Source organism: Prionailurus viverrinus, chromosome C2 (assembly GCF_022837055.1).
Source record: "Prionailurus viverrinus isolate Anna chromosome C2, UM_Priviv_1.0, whole genome shotgun sequence".
NCBI classification, from domain to species: Eukaryota; Metazoa; Chordata; class Mammalia; order Carnivora; family Felidae; genus Prionailurus; species Prionailurus viverrinus.
In genome coordinates, this window is record NC_062569.1 from 113637580 (window position 1) to 113651051 (window position 13472).

At 39.2% G+C, this 13472-nt stretch overlaps 1 protein-coding gene across 2 annotated transcripts in view; it reads left to right on the top strand.

The window, feature by feature from the left end:
* The window catches only part of GABRR3 (gamma-aminobutyric acid type A receptor subunit rho3), a 49813-nt gene that overhangs the window by 13216 nt on the left and 23125 nt on the right, over positions 1 to 13472 (top strand). For both annotated transcript variants that reach the window (XM_047875706.1, XM_047875705.1), the window contains 2 exons: positions 5478 to 5545; positions 8012 to 8235. In XM_047875706.1, the coding sequence (XP_047731662.1) occupies positions 5478 to 5545; positions 8012 to 8235 (292 nt within the window). The remainder of the gene's footprint in view (positions 1 to 5477; positions 5546 to 8011; positions 8236 to 13472) is intronic.

Genomic DNA, 13472 nt, shown 5'->3' on the forward strand with positions numbered 1-13472 from the left:
GTGCAGCTTTTTCAAAAATAACGAATACTTTGATTTTTGGCATGGGGTGGGGGAAACGTGACACTTGCTATATCGTGGTTATGACCAAAGGAAGCTTGTTGGTACCTCAGAGAACTCACTTGTTAGCAGATAAAATAAAACAGTACGTCAGGTAGTTTTTATGTTGAAGGATATTTGTTGTTGTTTAATTTCATGGAATCCATTGGATTGCAATTCTGAGTGTCTAGCTTTGATTTTATTACATTCTTGACTAAAACATTAGCAGGCATCAAAGCCACCTGGGGGATTCTTCACAAGGAATTACTGAGCCCCACCCCCGCACCCAGGTTTTAATTCCCTAGGTCTGGGTGGGGCCAACTATTTGCATTTCTAATAAATTCCTAGGTGATGCTGATGAACCCGGTCTGAGAATCACACTTGATAATTGCTGAATTTGATTATCAGCATCAGAGTAGATCTTGGTGAGTTTCATTTTTGGTTTTTCCAGAGAATTTCTCACACTTACTGAACTGAATTTAACGTTTTAGATGCCTCTAAATTAATCAAGTTAAAGTATGTCCGTGTTTCACTTCCAAGGCCGCTTCTTTATCTTGTTTTCTTCACATCACTGTTCCTTAAATGTGTTCCTTACTGCAATTCTCCTAAAGATGCCTGAGCCCTCAATTTCCATTCCCAACAGACCGTTTCTTTCCCCCAACCAAAGTTTGCCCAAAGTTTTGATAATATGCTCTACAACTATCATGCAATCATTCTGTACCTTGGTCTCCACGATTCTATACAAAACTTCTAAATTCTCCATCACCATTTAGTTGGAGAAAATGTTATGAAGAGAAATTTGCCCTGCTGCGGGCCTTTTTAGACACTAGAGGGCGCCAGTCTCACAGGAATGGCTTGGAACTGGCGTCTCCTGAACAGCAATTAGAACCCCAAAATGATGTATGCTCTTCAACACCAATTCAAAACGCTGCCCTAATTCATGTCAGTTTAGGTTCCTCAATTAAATGAATTCCTATCTTAGAGAAAAGGGTTTCTATGAGTCTATTTTGAACCATTGAAACCCAGAAAGATTAAGAGAAAAATGACTGTCCTTTATTTGGACCTTGAAACACGCACTCTGGAAAGCTTTATCGCTCAAAATGGTTCAAGGGCCAGCAGCAGAATCACCTGGAAGTTAGTTAGAAATGCAGAAGCTCAGGCTCCTTGCTCAGGCTTTCTGAATCAAAATCCACATTTTAATAAAATCCCCAGGTGATTTGAACACACTTTACAATTTGAGAAACACGACTGTAGATTGCCAGGTGAGGACCCTCTGTTCTTACCTTAAAACACTTAAATCTTCATTCTCCCTTCTGTGTATCATCCCCATCCCCAACAAAAACATAGAATTGACCTTACATTTCCACTTGTTTTGATCTGTTAGAGATAACCCGTTAAGATTTTGAGTGGGAATGATTTTTTTAAACAATTTTATTTTTCCTGAGGCTACTTTGTGGGGTTATTAAAAATGCAATTGAAACGCTACTTAGTGGCAGGTGGCAAATCATCCCACGATGAGGAAATTTTTCTGACAATCGTGGACTGGGGCTAAATGGTGTCCAAATGTCTTACATGTTCAGTCATTTCAGGCAGAAAAATGCATAAATTCAGTCCAAGTGTCACACTGGTAGCTCTGTGAAATACAGTCCTTAACCTTCTCTTGTCTTGGTCAGAACAGTTCTTCCTACTGGTGACCCATTTCTCTGTTCTCTCAAGGCTGCCTTCCTGAGGAAATCAGGCTGCAGGATATAAATGACAAGCTTTAATTTATCTTCTCTTTCTTTATACTTGTCCACAACATAAACACACGCACATACCTCTTTCCTCTTGAGCTAAATGTAACTTCAGCACTTCTCTTGCCTTAATGTGTTTTCCTAATTAGCTTTAACATTAAAACCAGCTGCTACCGCAGTGTTTTTTACTTTTATAAAGCATTAGAAGATTAATTGACTCATTATGTGGAAACAGGAGGATATAAATTTAGGGGAGCTTTTTGTTTAACTTGGGTTGTAAATTGCAGCTCATTTTCTTTATGTTTTCCCCACCCTTTACATCTCTCATCACTAAGGGCTTTTTTGATTCAGTCCTAGAGATGATGATTTCTTTGGTTCTTTAAAGTGAAATCAATTTAGCATCTAGATACTGGCTACTGGGTCCAGTCAAAAGCTAACGTTGTGAGAGCCGCTTGTATAATCCATGCTTGTCAAACAAAAGGACTAGACTGAGAGCCAGAGGGACCTGGCCGTATTCCTGCATTAACTAGCTTTAGGTTTCAGGCAAGCTCTCCAGTATCTCTGAATGAGTTAGGTCGTATGTCAATTGCATCTAACATTGGCTCAACCTACCTAACAAACAGCTATAATGACAATATGGGATAAAATATTGTATAATGTATTTTAAATGCACTATCCACATAAGATGTGTAACTGTTATTTAACTCTTATCCCAGCCTATGTAAAAAATAGACTGGCAATCTATGTATGTAAAAAAAAGACTATAAATGTGTGTACTACTACCTAGACAATGATCCTGGGAAATCAACACATGATAATGGTTAATATTTATTTATTTTTACTGTATTCCAGATGCTTTATATATAGCATTAATGAAAGTATTTGTGAAATTGTTATCATTCATGTTGTTATATGTATGACTGATCCAGTAGATGCTGAACAAGTTGGTTGTTAAGCCATTTGAATGGGGTTAGGTCAAGGTCTTGACATGCATTGTTTTGCTTAGTCTCACAGTGATGCTATTAGGGAAGTACCACAGAATTGTTCCCACTATTTTACAGATAAGCAAACTAAGCTCAGAGGAATTAAGGGATTTATGGAAGTTTGGCTTCAGTTCAGGTTTAGTGGCTAGAAATTCTATGATTTTTAATGTATTTGCTTTATTATTACCCTTTCTCTGAGACTCAGCTCCTTATCTGTAAAAAGAATTTTTGGCACTTATATGTATCTCCACAATTCTGTGATTTTGTATCTTGCCTTTATATGCCCCTCACTCTCCACACGGTTTTCAGGAATGTGTAGATTCCCAGACCCCAGACAAGGTACACTTGAGCATGAAGTTCAAAGGAGCTAAAAATGAGGTCAGATGGCATCTGAGGGCAAACAATTTTCTTCAAAATGGCAGAGCTCATCCCCACAAGAATAGAATAAATCAAAAGGAAAAAAAAAGAAATGTAGAATGTTTCTAGGAGTCCATTCCTAGCCATGTTTCTACCCCACTCTCAGATCAGCCTTCAAACAACCCTGAGGGTCTGTTGCTCACCCAGTGGTGGCATAACTACCTCCTTGGATGGTGCCTTTATAAGACTGCCCCAGCCTTGCAGAAATAGTCATTAGCAACTGGGATCTGCTTACAAGTCACACGATCCCAAATGCAAATTGTTCTCAGGTTTTGTCATGAAATAAGAACTCTATGAGAAGCACTGTATCATTTTCTAGTCAGAGGTGGACGGATTATCTAAATGTTTGAGTGTCGGATTGGGAATAGTAGCTTGCATTCCTCGGAGCAGGTTCACATTTTTGCTGAATTGCAGTAGCAATAACATTTATTTAGTGCCATTTATTGAGCACCAATTAAGTTTACTAACTGCACATTGTTTCTAGTCCTCAAATAAGTCTCCAAGGTGAGATTTTAAAGGTGAGGAAACTAAGCTTAGAAATGTTACTTACCCTAGATCACATATGAGTGGTCGAGTTAGGTTCAAACTCTAGTCTGTGACTCTAACACCAGAATTTTAACCAGGACATTCCTGCTACCTCTCTCTAAGATCTTGGCAAGCCTTTCAGTCCCTTGGAGTATTGGAGTTAATGGAAAGATGTACTCATCCTGAAGCCATCCTGAAAGGCCATGAAGTTTTATTTTGATATCTATACTAATTAAGGAAAAAGAGTAAACAAAACAAAAGCATTAGAGCTGAACTCAATAAGTAATGGAGTAATACTGAATAGTCCCCAAGTTAATGCATAATCATAATTATCCTTAAACAATTTTTAAATATAATTGCCATAATTAATGTTGTAGAAAGTAATTAATCCAAAATGGCAGGAAGTCATTAGTGGTTAAGATGCAAGTAAGGTGTTACTGAAGCCTGGAGCAGAAATATATTTGAGTGACAGACCCGGGGCCTGTCCAGCTACAACCTCTGTAAATAAGGAATGATATAAGGGTATATTATGGAACATAAAAGGGAACCTGTATTTGTAAAAGGAAGGTATCTTCAGCCTTAATGAAGGGAGTCAAAGATGGTGGACAGGGACTGGTGAGGCATATCTTGTTTTAAAATAAGTTGCACATTTAAAACACAATAATTAGGTGCTTTGTTGAATTGTATGCACATGTATGTCACATATAGCACATCCAGACATTAATTAGCCTCAGTAAGGAAGTTTTCTAGCCTGACCCTTCTCATTCTCAGGATCTTGACTAAAACAGCCACCTGGGATCCATCTAGGCAAGATTTCTATTTTTTCAAAAATAGTTGAAAGCATTTTTTAAAACTCAGAATTATACAGAGACAATAAGATTTAATTGAGAATTGGTCACAACCTGGTTCTCTGAGGTCCAACTGCAAACACATCTCAACACTAGTCTGTCTGAGGTTTCTCCAGTTCTGACTTTCAATACATTTTCATCAAACATATTTCTTTTTTTTTAAATGTATTTATTTATTTTGAGAGAGAGAGAGAGAGGAAAAGGGTGAGAGAGAATCCCAACCAGGCTCTGCACTGTCAGCGTAGAGCCCAATGCAAGGCTTGAACTCACAAACCGTGAGATCATGACGTGAGCCCAATCAAGAGTCAGATGCTTAACCGACTGAGCCATCCAGATGTCCCTCAAATACATTTGAAGGATGTTTGCTTCATCCGAACTGCAGGTTGTGGTTACTGATGTTCTGCAAAGGGACATCTGTGAATGTCTGACGTTCCTGCACAGCACTATACTATCATCTGTGTTCCTCTAGTCTGCCATGCACAGCCCAAGTGAAAGAGGCTGAGTTTTTGGCAAGAGAGAAAAGGCTTCCACACTTCCCAGAGTCATGAATTCCATGACTACACTCCCTGACTATAAAATATGACTCTTACCATAGAGAACCCATAATTCTACATACTCTCAGACATATTTTTGAAACGTTGTTCCTTTTTAAATCACTACTAGCTAAAACAAAAAAAATTGAAACACTATTTCTATACTCTAAGTATACTATAAGAAGGAAGATTTTGAGTTGTTCATAAGCAAATATATAATAATTATTGAAATAACGTTTATTTATTCATGTGCCCTTTTATTGTCATTGACTGTATGATAATATATTGATGGATACTGGAGAAATTTGTTGTTAATTTGCAACATTGATCTCTCTCTGCTTTGAATGTTTCCAAAATAATTTTAATGATTTCTGAGTATATCATTCATTCTTCTTTCTTAAGGGTCTCCAGTACCAGTGGGTATAGATGTCCAAATTGAAAGCCTTGACAGCATTTCGGAGGTTAATATGGTAAGTTTCTCCACAAGACATTGGTCTTTCCCTGGAAGGTAAGAGAATAGTGTCAAAATCACTGGTGCTTTAATAAACCATTTTAGTTATGTATCTTACTATTATATATTTTTCTTATTTTACGTCATAGAGTTGAAGTTGCTTGGCTCTCTGTATTCACTTCTTTCTGCTTGAAATTTAGATTGTATGTATTACTTTTATAATATGCAAATACCACAATTAAAGATAAAATGTAAACAAAAAATGAAGATATATTAAAAAAAAAAAAAGGAGAGAGAGAGAGAGAGAGAACAAGGTTGGGAATCTCTTAAGGAAGCCAGATCTAGAAAACATTAATCAATGAAGTTGGAAGATCAAGCAATATTTTTACATGTATACTTAATATTTTTATTTATAGTGATTCCTCCAGCTAGTTATTACCATCAAAATGCTAGCTGAATGAAAAGTTATAGGACACATAAAAATTCCAACAAATTCTAAACAAAATTTTTATGACATATTATATCTTGTTTCAATCTTCAATTAATGTTCTTCTAGTCCTTATCATTAGAAAATTCAACATTTATTTCAGTTCACTCTGAAACGTCCTTCATTTTAACCACACTACTCCAAAGGCAATAGCACAGATAGTACTCCCTATTAAAAAATGCCTTGTTTAGAAGGTTTTGGGTCTTATCTGACCAAAATCTGCTTTTACTGACATTTTCTTGAGCCTGTTGTACTCTAGGAGCAAACATTCATTTCCCCTTTCCTAGCATAATCTCTAATTATCCCTGAATGACTCATTGTCTCCACCCTCTGCCCCTAAAACCCGACCTCATCCTTCTCTCCTGATTAAGGTCTTCTCTGGTATTCAGTATCAGCTAAAACTGGACTGGGTTCTCCATGCCCAATGAGAAAATGCTTTCTAATTATAAGTGACACCCAGTGTTGGCTTCTTTTGCTTCTCATTTATCATCTTCCCACCCTGTCATTCACTTGCCCTACCCTGAATTCACTTTCAATTCCTTGGAGTTTTACCCCACGCTCTTCTCAACATGCTCTTCCGCCTGCTTTCTTATGATAGTGCCCACTAGTGGTGATGTTGATGTATCACTGACATGTACCAATGTCTGCTATTCCACTTCCTCGGCTCTGTGTTTGCCCAGTGACCTTCAGATCAGACTGAGCACCTAATTCTAAATATATGCTTACTAAAGCAGTCCATGCAGTAACCCACACAACTCCCTATAGAGTAGTGTTAGGGGAATGAATGAATCATTCTATTTATTTGCACTCACCCTAATCCAAAATTAGACATGGCTGATGCTCCCTGATTAACCAAGAGCAATAATACAATGTATCTCTATTCCTAACCTAAAAAACAAAACACAAAAAACAAACAAACAAAAAAAAACCAAAACTAGTTCATTAATTGGTGACTTATTTGTACTTTACTGAAGTTTGTCTTTTGCCTATGTAATAAATGTCAAAGTTCTATCACATGTAACTAGTTAGACAATAATTTGAGTATTGCTGGGAAATAAATGATAGTAAGAAATAAACAATTGTGAAAGGTGAAACGCATCATCATTGTCCACACCCAATGACTTGAATGTAGCTAGGGGAGTTTCTGTTTGAACGAACAAAATAGTAAACAGCATCTGAGAGCCAAACAAAGCTCAAAGTAGTGACTAACCAAAATTTTTTTTCTCTAAAATAAAATTAATATAATCCCCCCCCCATATTTATCTCTTTACAATTGGGTTATACACTAACAATTCAATTCCCTGAGCCACACTGGTACTAGCTTCTGGGGAATATGCCATTTTAACAAATTCACAGGTAAGTCTTTTGCACACTAGAATTTGAGAACCACTATTTATTGGTATTCTTTCTGTCTCCCAAGCTGAAGAAAATCATTGTCTCCATCTCAGGATCTCTGACAGCACACTTACCACTAATAGCTCTAATAAATACTGTATCTATTTTTGTGGGACTGTAGGTTATTCAAATGGGGAGGAAGGGGCTGTAGTTTTATGGGACTGTAGTTTTGTTCCTTAACAAAAACAATATAAATTTATGGATACATTATAAGAGTGAATATTTATTTGCAATAAAAAAAAAATAAGTCAAAATAAAATATTGGGCCATGTGGATTCAAGTCCTTTTCTTCTGAGATCTCTTTAGGTGATTGACCAGTACTTACACAGAAATGTTTCCCAGTTATAACCTCGCTTCCCTTACCCAAATTGAATTCTCTATGGTTCCCAGAAACTCAACATTCACCAGACTCCAGATGAAGGAGAGGTTCTGCAACTCAAGCTCACTGGATTTACCCTAAATCTACCAGAAAATAGAATATACGCCATTCATTTTATATGTCATTAACACCCATGCCAATCAATCTGGGACTAATGGTATTGATTGGTCATCCTGAACTATATTCTTACTGGCTTTGACTTGTCTCTGTTTCTCTCTGCCTAGGACTTTACAATGACTTTTTATCTCAGACATTACTGGAAAGATGAGAGGCTCTCCTTTCCTAGCACAACAAACAAAAGCATGACCTTTGATCATAGATTGATCAAAAAGATTTGGGTGCCTGACATATTTTTTGTCCATTCTAAAAGATCATTCATCCATGATACAACTGTGGAGAACATCATGCTACGTGTATACCCTGATGGAAATGTCCTTTTCAGTCTCAGGTGAGGAGGGCTATGGACCGTCTTTGGCTTCCCTATGCCAGGGTTGTCTACACTAAAGTTAGTGCACCTCACTTCAGGCTAAGCTCACACTATTACTATTTAGTCATCCTGAAGACTGAGACACAGCAGAAAATATGATTTTTACTTCTACTAACTTCAGATTTTAAAGAATAGTTTTCTAGTCTAACTCTACCTATACAGTGTATTGTTGGAGAATGATAGAAAAGAAGATGGGACAGAGTGGAGCTGAATTATGGAAATCCCTAAAAGCCTGGCCCACAGTTTTATAGGTACATAAAATTGCTTTTCTTCTTCACCAACTACATACTACCAAACAGTCTTAGAATCTTGGATTAACTAGTTTTCTTAATTATCTCCTTCATTTTTCACAAGAAGGTATAGTCATCATTCAAATTACTGCTAATTTGTTCACTTCCTTTTCATTTTTTTTAATTCAAAACATTTTTTCTGGGGCGCCTGGGTGGCTCAGTCAGTTGAGTGTCCAACTTTGGCTCAGGTCAGCCCACATCGGGCTCTGTGCTGACAACTCAGAGCCTGGAGCCTGCTTAGGATTCTGTGTCTTACTCTTCTCTCTGCCCTTTCTCTGCTTGTGCTCGCTTGCTCTCTCTCTCTCTCTCTCTCTCTCTCTCCACTAAACGCTAACAAAAAAATTTTAAAAGCCACCATTTTTTCTGACACTATGCTATAACAGCACTCCATCTTTAATGCACTATATATTCTTTTAGCCTAATAAATCCTGTGCATACTGATGGCTTATCATTGGTAATTCTTAAAATGTGTAGTAAATCCAAGTAATTCAATTTTTTTCATATCTTAAAAATCCTAGGAAAACTCTATAGTAAGACTGTGGGGGGAAAAAAATGGCTCCCTGAGAGGTATCCATGTCCTAGTCCTTGAAACATGCAGAAGTTACCTTATTTGGCGAAAGAAAGAAAAAAGGCAGAAAGAAAGAAAGAAAGAAAGAAAGAAAGAAAGAAAAAGAAAGAGAAAGAAAGAAATAAAGAGAAAGAAAGAAAGAAAGAAAGAGAAAAGAAAAGAAAAGAAAAGAAAAGAAAAGAAAAGAAAGAAGAAAAGGATCCTTGCAGATATGATTAAGTTAAGGATCTTGAGATAGGAAAATTATCTTTGATCAGTTGGTTGGGATCTAAGTGCTATCCATCATAAGCATCCTTGTTAGAGAAAGGTAGAGTACGATCTGACATGCAAAGAAGAGTAGAAGACAATGTGACCATTAAGACAGAGAGTGGAGTGTGATGCAGCCACTAGTACAGGAATGCCAGCAGCTGCCAGAAGCTGGAAGAGGCAAGGAATGAATTTTCCCTAAAAGCCTTTGGAGGGAACAGGACCTTTCTGACACCTTGATTTCAGTGCAGTGATACTGATTTCAGACTTGTCCTCCAAAACTGTGAAAGAAGAAACTTCTGTTGTTTTAAGCCACCGAGTGGTAATAGAAAATTAATAGATTCATTTTGCTCTACACCTTGCTCACTTTAGTGCAAAGATGCTATTGCCATATTGATGTCAATGTTTTTAAAAATGCAATGAAAGAGGGCTGCCTGGGTGACTCAGTCAGTTAAGCCTCCAACTCTTAATTTTGGCTCAAGTCATGATCTCACGGTCCTGAGATCAAGCCCCGTGTTGGGCTCCATGCGGGGTGTGGGGCCTGCTTGGGATTCTCTCTCTTCTTCTCTCTCTGCCTCTCCCCCACTCATGCTCGCACATGATCTCTCTCAAAATAAATAACTATTTTAAAAAATGAAAATAAAAATGCAATGAAAAGGAAAGTACCACTTTCAATAGAACTTTAAAAAAATGTTTATTTTGAGAGAGAGCATACAAGAGCAGGAAGGGGTGCAGAGAGAGAGGGAGAGAGGACCCCAAGCAGTCTCAATGCTCTCAGCGTGGAGCCTGACACAGGGCTTGATCTCATGAACCGAATTGTGAGGTCATGACCTGAGCAGAAATCAAGAGTCTGACGCTTAACCCACTGAGCCCCCCAGGAGAACCACTTTCAATAGAAATTTTAAGTCAGGTGTAACATGGGACTCTAATAAGAACTAGAGTCGGGCCTTACCAGGAATCAGTAGCAGAATGGCAGCATCTGGCCAAGGTACCAACTTTGTAAAACTTTTAACTTTTCAAAATAATTAATTTTGATGAAAGAATTAGTTTAGTAGATTGTCTGTACCCTACATATTCCAAAGAATGATTTCCGGTTCCTGGGAGATGACCTCTAAGCCCTTGAAATATCTTGCCTGTTAAGAAGATCTTTGTTTCCCCTGAAGCCTTGGGCCGCACCAGGAAGTCTATGCTAACAATGTGATCTATGGAGGAGGCTTTGAGCTACCCAGTAGCAGCTTGACCCCTGGAGGGGCTGGAGACCGAGGTCAGCCAGACCTGTGTGACCAACTCTCAGTTAATACCTTGGACCCCAAGACTCAGGTAGCTCCCCTGGTTGGAAGTCCTCCATGTGTGTTGTCACACTCACTGTTAGGACAGTAGCACTGCCCACATAGCTCCACTCGAACAGGACAGATGGAAACTTGCTCTTGGTCTCTCCTGAACCCTGCCCTCTGTGCCTTTCCATTGCTGATTTTAATCTATGTCCTTTCATTACAATAAACCATAACTGTCAGTGGAACAGCTTTGATGAGTCCTGTGAGTCCTTCTAGTGAATCATGGAACCTGAGGATGGTCTTGGGGAATCCCCAAACAAAGGAGGACTCAAAATTGTTGTCCACACAGCTATTCCAGTTGATAGCAGAGCCAGTCAAAGCCCAGAGACAGGTTACCTGGTTCCAGGCTTGGTTCTGACACTATCTACTGACAGAGATTCTCTCTTTGACCAAACTCTGCTAAGGCTCCTCTGAACTTACTTCTCACCTAGACTCTGACTTTTGAGCTTCCATGTTTATCTCTGCTACGTCCATTTAGCCAGAATCCTCCATCCATAATATCTGCCTCCCTTCAAATCTGATAAGAGTCCTCATCTTGCACCACCCACAAGTGATGTCTGATCACCCTGGTCTGCCTTCAGCAAGGATCCTGTTAGGTCCTTTTAGCCAGAATCACCCACCCCTCACCCCTGATGTTTCCTCTGAGTAATTTCCCATCCACTGCCCCCCACCCTACTCCTTGGCTATAAATTCCCACTTTGCCTTGTTATATTTGGACCTGAGCCCACTCTCTCCCTATATAAACCAAAGTATAGTAGTCCCCCTAAATAAAATCTTCCTTACTGTTCTTTAACAAGTGTCATGAGGGTGCCTGGGTGGCTCAGTCGGTTGTTGAGTGTCCGACTTCATCTCAGGTCATGATCTTGCAGTCCATGGGTTCGAGCCCCGCATCAGGCTCTGTGCTGACTGCTCAGAGCCTGGAGCCTGCTTCAGATTCTGTGTCTCCCTCTCTCTATGTCCCTCCCCCACTTGCACTCCATCTCTCTTTCTCTCTCAAAAATAAACACTAAATTTTTTTTAAAAAACACCAAGTGTCATGAATAATATTTTCTTTACCACGACTCACCTAAGCACTTTGGTTGCCAATTTATCCATGTGTATACTGTGAAGGAGGTAGACTCAAAGACTTCAGTGGTCCCTTCCAGCTTTAAAGTGCACTTGAACAACACAGATTTGAACTGCACACATCTACTTATATGTGGATTTTTTCTTTTTTTTTTTTTAATTTTTTTTTCAACGTTTATTTATTTTTGGGACAGAGAGAGACAGAGCATGAACAGGGGAGGGGCAGAGAGAGAGGGAGACACAGAATCGGAAACAGGCTCCAGGCTCTGAGCCATCAGCCCAGAGCCTGACGCGGGGCTCGAACTCCCGGACCGCGAGATCGTGACCTGGCTGAAGTCGGACGCTTAACCGACTGCGCCACCCAGGCACCCCATGTGGATTTTTTTCAATAAATATAGTACAGTACTGTGAATGTATTTTCTCTTATGATTTTCTTAGTAACATTTTCTTTTTCCTAGCTAACTTTACTGTAAGAATACGGTATAAAATACATATACAAAATATGCGTTAACTATGTTGTTGGTAAGGCTTCCTGTCAACAGTAGGCTTTTGGCAGTTAAGTTTTGGGGGAGTCAAAAGTTACACAGGATTTTCAACTACACAGAGGTTGGCCTCCCAAACCCTGTATTGTTCAAAAGTCAACTGCGCCAGGAATATGGTAAAATGAGTATGTTTTGTGACACAAAGTCATCCAGAAACCTCCCTGGCTTGGCATTTTGCTGCATGACTGTTGACAACAGAATTCAACCCATGGAAGATAAAATCGTTCCTGATTAACTTGGGGCACCATGGGTAGAAGCAGCTGTTGACTTTGTGTTTTTTTACAGACTTGCTCAGGGGCCTTTTATAAACCTCTGATCTGCTGTTGTGGGTATCAGAGTTTCTACTTTGAGGCAGGATCATAGTATAGCAGCATCTGCCTAAAGCCAGAAAACCTAGGAGGATATAAAATTTGAAAAAACAATATTCATCAGTATGCAAGGTTTAATGGCACCTGAATTATGCATTGTGCCCATAAATCTATAACTAAAAATGCTCCAGGCTTTCTCCTCGCTCCTGGAAAGAGAATTTTCTCAGGCAAACTTGCTTTGTGAGAGAAACCTTTACCCATAGGCTTTTATTACCACTATCCCAGCCCTTTATGACTAGAAACTAAGTTTAGATCTTCCAAAAACCAGAAGATATTTAAATCCATTTAAAAATCTTCTCCCTCTGGGGGTGCCTGGGTGGCTCAGTCAGTTAAGCACCTGACTTTGGCTCAGGTCATGACCTCATGGTTCATGACTTCTAGCCCCGCGTCAGGTTCTGTGCTGACAGCTCAGAGCCTGGAGCCTACTTAGGATTCTGTCTTCTCTCTCTCTGCCCCTATCCCGTTCATGCTCTCTCTTTCTCTCTCTCTGGCTCACTCATTCTCTCTCTCTCTCTCAAAAATAAATAAACATTAAAAAAACAAACAAACAGGGGCGCCTGGGTGGCGCAGTCGGTTAAGCGTCCGACTTCAGCCAGGTCACGATCTCGCGGTCCGGGAGTTCGAGCCCCGCGTCAGGCTCTGGGCTGATGGCTCAGAGCCTGGAGCCTGTTTCTGATTCTGTGTCTCCCTCTCTCTCTGCCCCTCCCCTGTTCATGCTCTGTCTCTCTCTGTCCCAAAATAAATAAAAAACGTTGAAAAAAAAATTTTTTTTTTAATTAAAAAAC